Source organism: Coregonus lavaretus, assembly GCF_964263955.1.
Source record: "Coregonus lavaretus genome assembly, chromosome: 17".
Classification (NCBI taxonomy): Eukaryota; Metazoa; Chordata; class Actinopteri; order Salmoniformes; family Salmonidae; genus Coregonus; species Coregonus lavaretus.
In genome coordinates, this window is record NC_140004.1 from 47,546,017 (window position 1) to 47,563,388 (window position 17,372).

Below are 17,372 nucleotides of genomic sequence, written 5' to 3' on the forward strand. Positions count from 1 at the left end.
TACATACTGCTGTAAGCCTACATACTGCTGTAAGCCTACATACTGCTGTAAGCCTACATACTGCTGTAAGCCTACACACTGCTGTAAGCCTACATACTGCTGTAAGCCTACATACTGCTGTAAGCCTACATACTGCTGTAAGCCTGATATCTTCAGGAGTGATAAGTATACTTTTTTTTGTGTCTTTATCTGTTGTGGTCTAGTGCTGTCTTGTAGCTAGCTAGGGCCATCTACTTTAAGTGCTGCCTGTCTTCCCAGTGGCCTACTTGGTGTGTGAACCGCTGACTGCTTCCCAGTGGCCTACTTGGTGTGTGAACTGCTGACTGCTCATCACCTTGCAGATAGTTGTTGACACATCAACCAGGATCAAAGGGGGCGGGGCAATTTATGACTTGTTTTGGTAATCAGTGGCTGTAATGGAGGGGGAGTGGTTTCAGCAATTAGTACAGGGAGGCGTGGTCTCCACCTCTGCTAGGCAATTAGCAATTAGTGTTAGTTCTTCAGTTTCCATGGTTTCTCAGCGGCAGCTGTAAGCGGCGGTCGTGTCAGTGGCGGTTTTGTCACAAAACCCAGACCGTAGTCAAAACAAAGACGGTCCTGCCGAGTTGTTCGACAAAGGAAAGAAAGGAAGGCTCTCTGACTTGAGTATCTTACCTAGTTATTTACAGATGATCTCATTTTGATCTTTTGTAGCTTTGTATGTGTTTCCTATACCTGTTGTCTCCTCTCCCCTTGGCTACAACCCTTCTAATTTAGTGTACCCAGCGCGCACAACCCCATGTGGAATTCCTGGTCTCTGGCAGCGTTTGGAACTGCCGATCTGTGGTCTGCCTTCGATTCATTTCTTTCCGAACTCTCACTTTCCCATCCTTGCCTCTTTTGACCTCACCCTTTCCCGGTCCCCCTCCAACTCACAAGGCAATACGCTTGACCTCATCTTTACTAGAGGCTGTTCACCTACTAATTTCACTGCAACCCCCCTCCATGTCTCTGATCACTACTTCGTTTCCTTTTCTCTCGATCTCTCCTCCAACCCTAACCACTCAGCTCCTACCCAGATGGTCATGCACCGTCACAATCTTCACTTGCTCTCACCTTCTACTCTCTCCTCTTCTATCCTATCATCTCTCCCTTCTGCTAAATCCTTCTCCCTCTTGATTCTGCCTCTTCGACCCTCCTATCCTCCCTTTCCACATCCTATGACTCGCACTGTCCCCTTTCCCCCCGGCCGACTCGGCCCTCCCCTCCTGCTCCGTGGCTGAGTGACTCATTGCAGGCAGCTGAGCGGAAATGGAGTTAAACTAAACTTCTGGGGGACCTATCATCGTTTCACTCCCTCCTCTCTACCTTCTCTTCCTCTGTATTCACTGCTAAAGCCACTTTCTACCACTCTAAATGTCAAGCTTCTGCCTCTAAACCTAGGAAACTCTTTTCCAACTTCTCCTCCCTCCTTAATCCTCCCCCCCTCCTCCCTCTCTGCGAACAACTTTGTCAACCACTTTCGAAAAAAGGTTGACGACATCCACTCCTCATTCACTCATCCTATTGAGTCCACTGGTCTCACTCACACAGAACTACCCTACGCCTTGACCTCTTTCTCCCCTCTCTCTCCAGATGACATCCTGTGACTAGTGAGGTCTGGCCGCCTGACAACCTGCCCGCTCGACCCCCTCCCCTCCACCCTTCTCCAGACCATCTCTGGAGACCTTCTCCCATTCCTCACTTCCCTCATCAACTCATCTCTGACCACTGGCTGCGTCCCCTCTGATGTAAAAATGGCCGAGTTGCTCCCCTCCTCAATAAACCAACACTTGACTAATCTGACGTCAAAAACTATAGACCTGTATCCCTTCTTTATTTTCTTTCCAAAACACTTGAGCGTGCTGTCTGTGATCAACTTTCTCGCTATCTCTCTCAGAATGATCTTCTTGACCCTAACCATTCAGGCTTCAAGACAGATCACTCAACCGAGACTGCTCTTCTCTGTGTCACAGAGGCTGTCCGCACTGCCAAAGCTGACTCTCTCTCCTCTGTTCTCATCCTCCTAGATCTATTCGCTGCCTTTGACACCGTGAACCATCAGATCCTCCTCTCCACCCTCTCAGGGCTGTGCGTCTCAGGCTCTGCACACTCTTGGATAGCATCCTACCTGGCAGGCCGCTCCTTCCAGGTGATGTGGAGAGGATCTGTGTCTGCACCACGTACTCTCCCTACTGGTGTCCCCCAGGGTTCGGTTCTAGGCCCTCTCCTCTTCTCTCTATACACCAAGTCACTCGGCTCCATCATATCCTCACATGGTCTCTCCTATCATTGCTATGCGGATGACACTCAACAACTTTTATCCTTCACCCCTTCTGACACTCAGGTGGCGACACGCATCTCTGTATGCCTGGCAGATATCTCAATTTGGATGTCGGCCCACCACCTCAAGCTCAACCTCGACAAGACAGAGCTGCTCTTCCTCCCGGGGAAGGCCTGCCCGCTCAAATACCTCTCCATCACGGCTGACAACTCCACAGTGTCGCCCTCCCAGAGTGCAAAGAACCTTGGCGTGACCCTGGACAACACCCTGTCGTTCTCTGCAAACATCAAAGCAGTGACTCGCTCCTGCAGGTTCATGCTCTACAACATCCGTAGAGTACGACCCTACCTCACACAGGAAGCAGCGCAGGTCCTAATCCAGGCACTTGTCATCTCCCGGCTGGATTACTGCAACTCGCTGTTGGCTGGGCTCATCGCTTGTGCCATCAAAGCCCTGCAACTTATCCAAAACGCTGCAGCCCGCCTGGTTTTCAACATTTCCCAAGTTCTCTCATGTCACCCCGCTCCTCCGCACACTCCACTGGCTTCCAGTCGAAGCTCACATCCACTACAAGACCATGGTGCTTGCCTACAGAGCAGCAAGAGGAACTGCCCCTCCCTAACCTTCAGGCTATGCTCAAACCCTACACCCCAACCCGAGCACTCCGTTCTGCCACCTCAGGTCTCTTGGCCCTCCCACCCATAAGCTCTTCTCTGTCCTGGCACCCCAATGGTGGAACCAGCATCCCCCTGAAGCTAGGACAGCAGAGTCCCTGCCCATCTTCCCGAAAGCACCTGAAACCCTACCTCTTCCAATAGTATCTTAAATAATCCCCCCCATTAAAAAGCACTTGCACTTGGCCTTTCTGGTTAACAGCTGTTGGAGGTCTGGCTCTATGGCTTTGTGGGGTGTAGATGGTGACCTGTTGGTCTGGCACTTGGCCTTTCTGGTTAACAGCTCAGGACAAAGCTACACTGCACTGCACTGCGCTAGCTGTGCTGAACGCCATAGCCTTTTGTAATTGATAGTGATATCAATAATGCTATCAATTTCCTTCTACAGCCATTAAAAAGGAGTGGAGAATGCCAGCAGCTCAACTCGGTTGACAACATTGGCCTAATTAAGGGTGATGAATGGTCCAGCTGGGAGCCAGAACAACTCAAGGAGACGTTCAGACAGAATCTATGCTGAGCTCCAGTCTTAGATCTAAGCTTCAGATCATGCTCCAACAGTCTTACAGTCTTTGTAAAACGATCCACACCTCAGTAGAAATGTCCTCAGAGGACATACATATGATGAAACAGCGAGAGGAGAGAGAGTGGAGGATATAGTAAGGGATGTCATTATTTTGGAACTTTTGTAATTGTTACTGTTATTTTTTGTATTGTTTATTTCACTTTTGTTTATTATCTATTTCACTTGATTTGGCAATGTAAACATTCCTATGCCAATAAAGCCCTAAAATTGAATTGAAATTGAAACTGAATTGAGAGATCGAGAGGGAAAGAGATAAGGAAGATGTTTAATAATGACCAGAGGGTTTAATAATGACCAGAGGGTTTAGTTTTTTACCTTGAAATGTTCTGTTCCACATGCGGTAGGTGATCTCTGCTCCGTCCTTCTTGGTGAGGCCGTTCCTGATGGCTTCGTGCAGCGCCAGAGCGTACAGCAGCAATGCATCATGGAATCCCTCCATGAACATGTTGATCTGGAAGAAAACAACAGGAAAACAGGGATTCATCACCTGATCTCCTCCTGGCATACTGTATCACAGGCCCTCTTGCAGTTAGTCGTTGGGATGTCTGGCCTTGAAAACCTTTAAAATGGTGAACGAGGACAAAAAATTATCTTAGACGCTTCCCTCTTTGCTCAGCCTGTGAAGGCCACTGACAACAACAAAAAAATGTGACAATTTCTATCTTCATATGACACTCCACTGGTGCGCCTTCGAAAAGAACAATGCATTTGCAGAAAATACCTCATCCCTACTGTAAAACATGGTGGTGGATCTTTGACGTTATGGGGCTATTTTGCTTCCACTGGTCCTGGGGCCTTGTTAAGGTCAACGGCATCATGAACTTTACATTTACATTTTAGCCAAAAACCTTGGTTGCCTCTGCCAGCAAGACAATAACCCCAAGCACAAATCAAAATCCACAAAGAAATGGTTAATTGACCACAATATCAACATTTTGCAATGGCCCTCAGTCTCTGGACTAAAACCTGTGATTTAAATTGAAGAGGGCAGTCCATAAGCGCTGATGAAGGATACCAAGGATCTGGAAAGGATTCTGTATGGAATAAGATCTACAATCTACAATCTCATAAAACATTCTAGAAAAAGGCTCAGTGTCGTTATCCTCGCAAGGGGAGAGTGCTGGAGTATTGATAACATGGGATCCAGTGATTTTGACCCCTATCTTTTAAGATTTAAGTTCTCTGTAGCTCAGCTGGTAGAGCACGGCGCTTGTAACGCCAAGGTAGTGGGTTCGATCCCCGGGACCACCCATACACAAAAATGCATGCACGCATGACTGTAAGTCGCTTTGGATAAAAGCGTCTGCTAAATGGCATATTAATTTAATTATTAAAGATGTTTATTTTTATTGACCAAAATAAAACACTTCATGACCAAAAGTACGTGGACACCTGCTCGTCGAACATCTCATTCCAAAATCATGGGCATTAATATGGAGTTGGTCCCCCCCCCTTTGCTGCTATAACAGCCTCCACTCTTCTGGGAAGGCTTTCCACTAGATGTTGGAACATTGCTGCGGGGACTTGCTTCCATTCAGCCACAAGAGCATTAGTGAGGTCAGGCACTGATGTTGGGCGATTAGGCCAGGCTCGCAGTCGGCGTTCCAATTCATCCCAAAGGTGTTCGATGGGGTTGAGGTCAGGGCTCTGTGCAGGCCAGTCAAGTTCTTCCACATCGATCTCGACAAACCATTTCTGTATGGACCTCGCTTTGTGCACGGGGGCATTGTCATGCTGAAACAGGAAAGGGCCTTCCCCAAACTGTTGCCACAAAGTTGGAAGCACAGAATCGTCTAGAATGTCATTGTATGCTGTAGCGTTAAGATTTCCCTTCACTGGAACTAAGGGGGCCTAGCCCGAACCATGAAAAACAGCATCAGACCATTATTCCTCCTCAACCAAACTTTACAGTTGCCACTATGCATTGGGGCAGGTAGCGTTCTCCTGGCATCCGCCAAACTCAGATTCGTCCGTCGGACTGCCAGATGGTGAAGCGGGATTCGCGAGCTTTACATCACTCCTGCCGACTCTTGGCATTGCGCATGGTGATCTTAGGCTTGTGTGGGGCTGTACAGAAGCTCCCAATGAACAGTTCTTGTGCTGAGTGTTGAGTGTAGTGAGTGTTGCAACCGAGGACAGACAGTTTCGGTTCAGCACTCAGCGGTCCCGTTCTCTGTGCTTGTGTGGCCTGCAACTCCGCAGACGTTTTCACTTCACAGTAACAGTTGACCGGGGGCAGCTCTAGCAGGGCAGGAATTTGACGAACTGACCTGTTGGAAAGGTGGCATCCCTATGACGGTGCCACATTGAAAGTCACTGAGCCCTTCAGTACAGGCCATTCTACTGCCAGTGTTTGTCTATGGAGATTGCATGGCCGTGTGCTCGATTTTATACACGTCAGCAACAGGTGTGGCTGAAATAGCCGAATCCACTAATTTGAAGGTGTGTCCACATACTATTATCTATGCATAGTCACTTTACCCCTACCTACATGTACAAATTACCTCGACTAACCTGTACCCCCGCACATTGACTCGGTACCGGTACCCCCTGTATATAGCCTCGTTATTGTTATTTTATTGTGTTATTTTTTTGTGTTAAAAAAATAAATAAATCTTAACTCTATTTCTTGAACTGCATTGTTGGTTAAGGGCTTGAAAGTAAGCATTTCTCTGTAAGGTCTACAACTGTTGTATTCGGCGCATGTGACAAATAAAATTTGATTTGATTTGATTTGATTTGGGGAGCTTCTCCCATTCTTCTCTGCAGATCCTCTCAAGCTCTGTCAGGTTGGATGGGGAGCGTCGCTGCACAGCTATTTTCAGGTCTCTCCAGAGCTGTGTGAATGGAATATGAATGACAGTCATCCAATATGCTGTAATAGAAATAAGGCCATGTTCCTAAATAATTATATCGTCCTCCCTCATCTTAAACGGCACCGACCGCCACTGAAACCTAGGCTCATATATTTTGCTTCAGAATGGATCACGTCAGCATTTTGTTTCTGCAAAAAATATTCTATAATAATCTTAGCTCTATACTTGGGTATTTTTTGGGGAAATGTGCAATTCCTTTATTGAAACGATTTGACCATATATTTGGAAGGAGGAAAGTACGTTTAAGGCTTGTGTTGTCAGCATTGAGAAAGAAAAGCGGTCTCTGAGATATGAAAGCCCTCTGTACGTAGTACCAGCCTCGGTATCAGCCTCCCCCCCCCCCCAAAAAAAAAATATTTTTTCTCTCCTTCCTCCCCCGCCAGGGCTGCAGCTCGAGTTCCAAAAAATAAATAATATATTGTTTAAAAAAAGCTGGTTGTTAACTATATCAGCCAGTTCCCTGCCGCTGTGGGGCTGATGATAGGCTGCTGAAGGTGACATCATCTTGGCTGGTACTGAGTTCCCCCTGAGCAGCAGTCCTCTGCAGCGCACAGATTACTTCCTGTTTAGATTGGGCAGTGGATAGATAGATTAGAGAAGACATGGAATGGAACAATGATCCCAATCAGAACATTATCAACCAATTAGTGTTAGTCTTAACATTATTCCACAGTGCTCAGGGCACCACAGGCAGCACGCAGGTGATTGGCTAGTCGGCCGAGCAATGGAGATCATTGTGGAGAACGTTCCTACCGAGAAGAGTTCAGTTCAGTGATGGTTGATTGTTAAGTTTTTTTTGGAATGAGGAAAGCGACGACAGGTAAGAGTAAATAGGTGTTGTAATTGTGCAGCCCATCCGGCCAATGGAAATCAGTCAGACTGAGAAAACGTTCGGACCAAGATGCGTTCAGTTAGTGGTTGATGATCATTTGTTTCTTGTGAGGAAGCTAAGACACCTATTGTGGCTACAGTAAATAAGTGTTGTTTTGTTTAGAGACTGAGTGGAACCCTGATCACTGCTATGGAAAACTGATTGTTACAGTGTCTTCGGAAAGTATTCAGACCCCTTGACCTTTTACACATTTTGTTACGTTACAGCCTTATTCTAAAATGGATTTTTACACACAATACCCCATAATGACAAAGCGAAAACAGGTTTTTTGAAATGTTTGCAAATGTATTAAAAACAAAAAACAGAAATACCTTATTTACATAAGTATTCAGACCCTTTGCTATGAGACTCGAAATTGAGCTCAGGTGCATCCTGTTTCCATTGATCATCCTTGAGATGTTTCTACAACTTGATTGGAGTCCACCTGTGGTGAATTCAATTGATTGGACATGATTTGGAAAGGCACACACCTGTCTATATAAGGTCCCACAGTTGACAGTACATGTCAGAGCAAAAAACCAAACCATGAGGTCGAAGGAATTGTCCGTAGAGCTCCGAGACAGGATTGGGTCGAGGCACAGATCTGGACCACATGGAGCGGTGCTTGTTGATGTGCCCCATTAGAACAGGTCTTCTACAGGATATCAGGAGTACTCAATGACTCACTGTGTCTAAGTGGAAGGGAAAACATTTCAAGATTTCTGTTGGTTTCATGGTTTCCTGTGAAAACAAATATGGGCCAAATTGTTTGTTTAGCAAGAGACTGAGTGTGGACCGACTCATTATTTACAGTATCTGGTAGTTTAGGCTGTAAATTGCCGGTGAACAGATGATTTTCTGTGTGGTATTATGATTGTTATGGTAAACAGATAGAGGTTTGTTTACACCAGGACAAAACAGGGTCAAGTGGTCCCATATACATCTGGGATCTGGAATTATTGGACCCCTTGATAAAGATGAGCAGAAATGACTGTATAAAATACACTCAGAGGTCCTCTAGAACCTTCCAGAAGGTCTGACAGAAGCTCCAGAGAACCTTCCAGAAGGACAACCATCTCTGCAGCACAGGTTTTTAGAAACGTTAGCAAATTTATAAAACAAAACAAAACAGAAATACCTTATTTACATAAGTATTCAGACCTTTTAGCTATGAGACTCGAGGCACAGATCTGGGGAAGGGTACCAAAACATTTCTGCAGCATTGAAGGTCCCCAAGAACACAGTGGCCTCCATCATTCTTAAATTGAAGAAGTTTGGAACAACCAAGACTCTACCTAGAGCTGGCCGCCCGGGAAAACGAAGCAATCTGGGGAGAAGGGTCTTGGTCAGGGAGGTGACCAAGAACCCGATGGTCACTCTGACAGAGCTCCAGAGCTCCTCTGTGGAGATGGGAGAACCTTCCAGAAGGACAACCATCTCTGCAGCACTCCACCAATCAGGCCTTTATGGTAGAGTGGCCAGACGGAAGCCAAACCTCAGTAAAAGGCACATGACAGCCTGCTTGGAGTTTGCCAAAAGGCACCTGAAGGACTCTCAGACCATGAGAAACCAGATTCTCTGGTCTGATGAAACCAAGATTGAATTATTTGGCCTGAATGCCAAGCGTCACGTCTGAAAGAAACCAGGCACCGCTCATCACCTGGCCAATACCATTCCTACAGTGAAGCACGGTGGTGGCAGCATCATGCTGCGGCAGAGACTGGGAGACTCGTCAGGATCGAGGGAAAGATGAACGGAGCAAAGTACAGAGAGATCCTTAATGAAAACCTGCTCCAGAGCACTCAGGACCTCAGACTGGGGCGAAGGTTCACCATCCAACAGGACAATGACCCTAAGTACACAACCAAGACAACGCAGGTGTGACTTCAGGACAAGTCTCTGAATGTCCTTGAGTGGCCCAGCCAGAGCCCAGACTTGAACCCACTACATGATACTCAAATTTTCCCTACACCCATCATGAGGTTGCTTCAACATAGCCTACGAATAAAAGTTTACAACGTAGGTGCACAGGTCGAGAGATACATTTTAGGACAGACAGTGACACACTCTGGCCTGCATCTAGCTGATCTATTGTGTAATCAATTAATCCAAACAGTTGTAAACAAGAGTTTCTATTGGACAAATTCAGGTATGTTTATCCCCGTTTAATTTGCTTCCGTTTAAGAAACATTTTCCAACAGAATCGGCAGAATAAATGCACCCCTGATCACACGCAAACACAGTTCACTTTCATAGCAGCCACATAAAAAACAGCATCATCACTTTGCTCACTGTATAATTCCTTCTCGCATCTTCCCTTCGCTTGTGGACTTCAGTGCACAACACATCAGGTATCTGCGCCCAGACGAAAAAACCTTTTCAAGCCAAACCTTCATATCATAACCGCTAACCGCTACACACAACCTACAGTTGAACTAACATAACCGCTACATACAGCCTACATCGTTGTCACCATATTAGATGACGTCATAGTCAACATAGCTACTAGAACTAACGCGTTAGTAAACACGCTACAATCATGCAGTACAATCAGCAAGCAGTTTAGTAGTTACACCGGTGGCAATAAATGAATAAAAACTAAATATTACCTTAACTTCCTCATGCTGCAAGAGATCTGAAAGGTTGGAGGGCGTCCTCCGGAAGTTGTCATAATTACTGTGTAGGTCTATGGAAGGGGGTGAGAACCATGAGCCTCCTAGGTTTTGCATTGAAGTCAACGTACCCAGAGGAGGACGGAAGCTAGCTGTCCTCCGGCTACACCATGGTGCTACCTTACAGAGCGCTGTTGTAGACCTTGACAGTGTGTTTTAATCAATTATTTGGTGACGTGAATATACTTAGTACAGTTTTATCTAAAAAATGATAACTTTTTTTAATGTTTCACAATTTTTATGAAATTCACTGTGGAGGATGGTCCTCCCCTTCCTCCTCTGAGGAGCCTCCACTGGTTAACATACAGAGGGCTGCTCCCGTATGATAGACCTTAAATCCTATGCATGTTACATAAGTAGGTACTGCTGATCGTAAGGCTACATTGTTACATACAAAAGTTCATAGTACTGTTGTAGGAACTGTTAAGGTTAATGTTCTTGAGGTTACAGTATACACACACAAACAGACACAAATGTTGCCAGAGGAGGCTGGGAGGAAGAGGGCGGAGGAAGGTGTGTTTGTGTGCGTAGAGTGCTGTGACATTCTCAAGTGGCTGAACGTTGGTAGCTGAAGTGTCAGAAGTGGGGAAACCAATGGGGTGGGGAGGCTGAACAGAGAGGATGCTCATACTGCCTCCTCACTAGCACAATTAGAAAGACTCATCAGGGCAACGTTATATGACTAGGCAGGAGCTGTGATTGTGACAGTGTCCTCTCGTCCCAGGCCTGTCTACTTCAGCCCACAGGGGCCAGCTTTGAGTACTGCCGCTAAAAGGAGCAACCACATGTTAACTTCTTCACACTGGTGAAAAGTCACACAACACCAGCCTAGCATAGTCTTGCCTTGTCTTAAGGGCATCCTGATTCTGCAGCCACTTCAACCAGGTGAGAGACAATGGATCCTAGATATGTTGTGCCGTCAATGACCATAGGAGTTGGCAAGACAACACAAATATATCTGGGTTAGAAGAATAGGACAATAAGGTGATTTATATGCCATTAAGGCCTGTTGGTGGCAACCTCTACCGACCATTGTCTCCTAACAGGACATTGTGGATGGTGAAATCTACTGGGAGCAGGGAGCTGGAAGAGACAAAGGAAAAAGCTATCTCCCCCCCCCCCCCCCCCCCCCGACCTCCAGCCTGGAGTCCCAAATGGCAACCTAATCCCTATATAGAGCCCATTGGGCCCTAACCTTTACAGTCTGCGATTTAGGGGAGATGGAGAATGAAATTAACTTTTTATTTGACTGTACTTTAGATGATGATGTAACCTTGTTTGAAAAAATGCAACAACAGAAACCAGAACTATTCTGGAGCGGCACGTCTTGCTCTTCATTGTAATCAGAGGGCTGATATTAATACTATGCATGCCAGACTCTCTTGGCTAAGAGTTGAGGAGAGACTGACTGCATCACTTCTTCTTTTTATAAGAAACATTAATGTGTTGAAAATTCAAAATTGTTTGCATAGTCAACTTACACACAGCTCTGACACACACACACACTTACCCCACCAGACATGCCACCAGGGGTCTTTTCATAGTCCCCAAATCCAGAACAAAATCAAGAAAGCGTACAGTATTATATAGAGCCATTATTGCATGGAACCCTTCCATCTCATATTGCTCAAATGAACAGCAAATCTGGTTTAAAAAAACAGATGAAGCAACACCTCACGGAGCAACGCCTCTCCCCTATTTGACCTAGATAGTTTGTGTTTATGTATTGATATGTAGGCTACATGTGCCTTTTAAAAAATGTATGTAGTTCTGTCCTTGAGCTGTTCTTGTCTATTAATGTTCTGTATTTTGTCATGTTTCATGTTTTGTGTGGACCCCAGGAAGAGTAGCTGCTGCTTTCGCAAGAGCTATTGGGGATCACTAATAAAATACCAAATACTACTAAAGTAATACTGCAAAGAAAGTGGCAAAGAAATTCACATTTTGTCCTGAATACAAAGCATTATGTTTGGGGCAAATCCAACACAACACATCACTGAGTAACACTCACGTAAGGCCAAATATACACTGGGAGTTACTTCCACTTTGACATTACAGTGTATTTTTGTGTAGATCGTTGACAAAAAAAAAAGACAATTCAATTAATTTTGATCCCACTTTGTAACAAAATGTGGAAAAAAGTCAAGGGGTGTAAATATTTGCCGAAGGCATTCAGTAAGTATGATAACTTTATTTGGATACAGCAAATACAGAGTCTTATAAGACGATGTGGGCTGGGCATCATGAAGATACTAATAGGGTGCAGTTTGGGACGTAACCCTGGAGTCTGGGTGCTGCACAGCCCAATCCAAGGGTGCAGGGACAGGCGGATAGACTGGGGCCTTTGTCCTGTGGTCCTGCACTGAATCACTGGGCCAGAATGTAGTGTGTGATAGTGATAATTGCTGGGCGGGTTTGGTGTCTTTGTGTTGCCTGTCTGTTAACGTCAAAATGTATGCACACATGACTGTAAGTCGCTTTGGATAAAAGCGTCTGCTAAATAGCATATTATTATCATATATTATTATTATTATTAACGAGGTTGTGATGTGTATCCTGTCCGTTTAAGAGGTTGTGATCTTTAGCCTGTCCGTTTAAGAGGTTGTAATGTGTAGCCTGTCCGTTTAAGAGGTTGTGATGTGTAGCCTGTCCGTTTAAGAGGTTGTGTTGTGTAGCCTGTCCGTTTAAGAGGTTGTGTTGTGTAGCCTGTCCGTTTAAGAGGTTGTGATCTGTATCCTGTCCGTTAAAGAGGTTGTGATCTGTAGCCTGTCCGTTTAAGAGGTTGTGATCTGTAGCCTGTCCGTTTAAGAGGTTGTGTTGTGTAGCCTGTCCGTTTAAGAGGTTGTGATCTGTAGCCTGTCCGTTTAAGAGGTTGTGTTGTGTAGCCTGTCCGTTTAAGAGGTTGTGTTGTCTGTGCTCATTGCGTTATTACCCCCAGCAGACAGGCCACGGTTGCCAGGCTCTCTATGCATGCAGAGACAAAAGGAGAGTCCCGGGTGGCCTAACCCTAACCTTTCCATTTATCTGCAGACTAATTAAGTGTACTGGGATTGCAGGGGGTTCCACTCAGTTGGGTCTCAAGACAAGACAGTGCATTTATTAATGTTTTATGTATTGTCTTCTATTGCCTGCTTGACCATGTCTTGCTTCTTAATGGGTACTTCCTGGTTTAAATAAAGGTGAAATAAAAATTGAGAAATAACATTCAAACCTTTTCATGGAACGTTTTTTTTTCTGACTGGTTCCCAGTTGGTGCCCTAGCCCTTTGCGACATGCACATGCAAGCCAGCTATAACACTGTGAAATCGTTTGAAGGGAGGGCTTGGTCGGAATGGACGAATGCTATTCACTCCTTTTACGCAAGTCAACAGTTTGGAGCTATGATTATAATCTGCTCTAACAACCTGGCTGTCAGGAATGACAAAGTTTCTGTTAATAAAATTAATTACCTCAGACTAATGTAGCCTCTGGGTGGGGGGGGGGGGGGGGGGGGGGTTTGCTTCAAGCACAGACCTGACGACTTGCCTCTTCATGACGCGCGGTAGATGTCAGACACACACATACGTGCAAGAACACACAAACATATGCACGTGCACAGACATGCACACATGCGTGCACACACACTGCTGAAGCATCAGAAAAACCAAGAGACTAATGAACAAGACAGAACTGTCTGCCTGTCTGTCTGTCTGTCTGTCTGTCTGTCTGTCTGTCTGTCTGTCTGTCTGTCTGTCTGCCTGCCTGTCTGCCTGTCTGTCTGTCTGTCTGTCTGCCTGCCACCTGTATGAAGAACAAAACAGGAGAACAAAACCACAAATAATGTATCCAATTAATATACAGGCAGCAGGCTCAGAATGGCCTCTAGAATCCTCCTCTTTATTCCATTCTGTAGGCCTACATCACACATTCCTTTTCAATATCCTGTTTTATGGCATAGATGGGTCTGTATTTCTAATATATTAGTTGATGGTTTCATGCATTGGAACAGGATTTGCTTTGAGCGCTTCTCGCCCGACAAGGTCAGTGAGAGTGCCCTCTTGTAATATTTTATTTGCGCTCTCAGGACAACTCAGAACAACGCCTAGACAGTGAAGTAACGCTCCATACCCATTGAATCAGGCTGATGTGGAAATCCATCATTCTCTTCTGGACGTTTAGGGCAAGGCCCATTCGTGTTTTCATTCCTGACACAAATCAAATAATTCAGCCCTGCTCCTTTGCATAACGTACCGTATGTCATGTTAGTGAATGTAATAACAGAGCTCTAACGCAACACACCCACCTACTGGTTGTCATTGCATAGAAATATTGGAGATATGGCAATCCACTTAGATTAGGCTGTCTGGAGAGAGTCTCTGACTTTCAACTGCAGAGATTTCAATAGGATAACTTTCTCCCTCTGAGGGGAGTCATTTCATTATACCCACTAAGTTGTCTAGTCAGAAGCAGAGCCCTGAATGTCGACACTCAATCTGTCTGCCTGCCTGCCTGCCTGCCTGCCTGCCTGCCTGCCTGCCTGCCTGCCTGCCTGCCTGTCTGTCTGTCTGTCTGTCTGTCTGTCTGTCTGTCTGTCTGTCTGTCTGTCTGTCTGTCTGTCTGTCTGTCTGTCTGTCTGTCTGTCTGTCTGTCTGCCTGCATGCCTGCCTGCCTGCCTGTCTGTCTGTCTGTCTGCCTGCCTGCCTGCCTGTCTGCCTGCCTGCCTGCCTGCCTGCCTGCCTGCCTGTCTGTCTGTCTGTCTGTCTGCCTGTCTATATGTCTGTATTCATATACCTTGACTTATTCCACATTTTGTTGTGTTACAGCATCAATTAAAAATAGATTAAATATTTTTTCTTCTCACTCATCTACACACAATACCTCATAATGACAAAGTGTAAACTTGAATTTAGAAATGTCTGCAAATGTATTGAAAATGAAATGTAGAAATATCTCATTTACATACAGTAAGTAGTCACACCCCTGTGTCAATACATGTTAGAATCACCTTTGACAGCGATTGCAGCTGTGAGTCTTTCTGGGTAAGTCTCTAAGAGCTTTCCACACCTGGATTGTACAATATTTGCACATTATTCTTTTTTAAATTCTTCAAGCTCTGTCCAGTTGGTTGTTGGTCATTGCTAGACAGCCATTTTCAAGTCTTGCCCTAGATTGTCATGCTGATTAAAGTCAAAACTGTAACTAGGCCACTCAGGAACATTCACTGTTGTCTTGGTAATCAACTCCAGTGTATATTTGGCCTTGTGTTGTAGGTTATTGTCCTGCTGAAAGGTGAATTTGTCTCCCAGTGTACGTTGGAAAACAGACTGAACCAGGTTTTCCTCTAGGATTTTGCCTGTGCTTAGCTCTATTCCGTTTCTTTTTATCCTAGAAAACTCCCTAGTCCTTGCCGATGACAAGCATACCCATAACATGATGCAGCCACCACCATGCTTGAAGTTATTGAGTGGTACTCATTGATGTGTTGTGTTGGATTTGCCCCAAACATAACACTTTGTATTCAGGACAAAAAGTTAATTTCTTGCAGTTTTTTTGTTGTTGCTGTTTTACTTTAGTGCCTTATTGGAAACAGGATGCATGTTTTGGAATATTTTTATTCTGTAAAGGCTTCCTTCTTTTTACTCTGTCAATTAGGTTAGTATTGTGGAGTAACTACAATGTTGTTGATCCATCCTCAGTTTTCTCCTATCACAGCCATTAAACTCTAACTGTTTTAATGTCACCATTGGCCTCATGGTGAAATCCCTGATCGGTTTCCTTCCTCTCTGGCAACTGAGTTAGGAAGGATGCCTGTATCTTTGTAGTGGCTGGGTGTATTGATTAGTGGTGTGCGGGTCAGCTGTTTGTTCACCCGCCCCGCCTGCAATTGCAAATAACCCATCCACAACCGCCCAACTCTATGTGATAAACACTGAACAATCTGAGACCCGACCCTAAGCCGCTAATATATCAAATGTGCTGTACAGTCAGAGAAGGCGTAACGATTTTTTGACGGGGGTGCAGGATTTTTAAAAAATGGATTTAGATATAAGTTTCTGCTTATAATGTTCAACATTTTGTAGGCTATTTGTAAGTCAATTTGTCTATAATTAGATACATGCAGCTTCTCTTCTGTCATTATATGTTGCCCTAGAATACTAAACAAACCCTTGCTCTGTAGAATAATGTCATAAATCGATAGAATGAATGCTTCAATCTAGTTGAAATCAGTAAAGATAGCACCTTATTTCTCCACTCAAGTTCGATTTTTTGCTGTTGTTGCCTACATTTGGTGTATAATTTACTGCAAGAAATGCTTAATTCTGCAGGAGTTAATATTAAGGCTAAGTGAGAGGCTATAGACCTACAGTCTGTGTCCAGATTTCAGCTTCCATTTAACCCATCTGAACAGTAGGCTAATGTTCCCTTGATTTTCCATAGGCCTATTTGAAGTCCCCGTCTTGTCGAATCTGTATAGCGCCTCACAATCAACACGCATAACATAGTATCTTTTACCACTTCACCAAATCTTTCCCAAACATTACTTTGCTGGCCCTATTTTCAGCTCTCCTTTCGCAGTTTTTCTCTTATTGAATTAAACTCTGACATTGTCCTTTTTGCCTCCGTGGACTGACGTAAACTTTTTTTCTGCCCGTTCCCAAAAGTTTTTGGAAATGGGTGTGTAGGCTATTTGGTACAGTTAGCCACTAAGGCTTAAGCACTAATGGCAGATAGCTTAAAATAATGAAAGAAAAACCTCAACGTAGCCTATAGATATAAATTGCACAATAATTATACATTTATGGATTTTAAAGTATTGTTGTCTCTTTATTCAATCAGCCCGCCACCCAACCGCCCTTCATCCAAAATTATTTAATTATCCTAAACCCATAGCCCCCTGGATATAACCGTGGGGACTGCAGGTTATGATTCAACCCGTGCATCACTAGCATTGATACACCATCCAAAGTGTAATTAATAACTTCACCATGCTCAAAGGAATATTCAATGTCTGCTTTTTTTTTACCCATCTACCAATAGGTGCCCTTTAAACTCTGTAACTGTTTTAAAGTCACCATTGGCCTCATGGTGAAATCACTGAGCGGTTTCCTTCCTCTCCGGCAACTGAGTTAGGAAGGACGCCTGTAATTTTGTAGTGACTGGGTGTATTGATACACCATCCAAAGTGTAATTAATAACTTCATCATGCTCAAAGGGATATTCAATGTCTGCTTTATTTTACAGTGGGGAAAAAAAGTATTTAGTCAGCCACCAATTGTGCAAGTTCTCCCACTTGAAAAGATGAGAGAGGGCTGTAATTTTCATCATAGGTACACGTCAACTATGACAGACAAAATGAGAAGAAAAAAAATCCAGAAAATCACATTGTAGGATTTTTAATGAATTTATTTGCAAAT

At 44.6% G+C, this 17,372-nt stretch overlaps 1 protein-coding gene across 1 annotated transcript in view; it reads right to left on the reverse strand.

Moving 5' to 3' along the window:
* Window positions 1-17,372, reverse strand: part of npr3 (natriuretic peptide receptor 3) — a 69,035-nt gene that overhangs the window by 4,794 nt on the left and 46,869 nt on the right. The window contains exon 4 of the mRNA XM_084180836.1: window positions 3,875-4,010. Within this exon, the coding sequence (XP_084036962.1) occupies window positions 3,875-4,010 (136 nt within the window). The remainder of the gene's footprint in view (window positions 1-3,874; window positions 4,011-17,372) is intronic.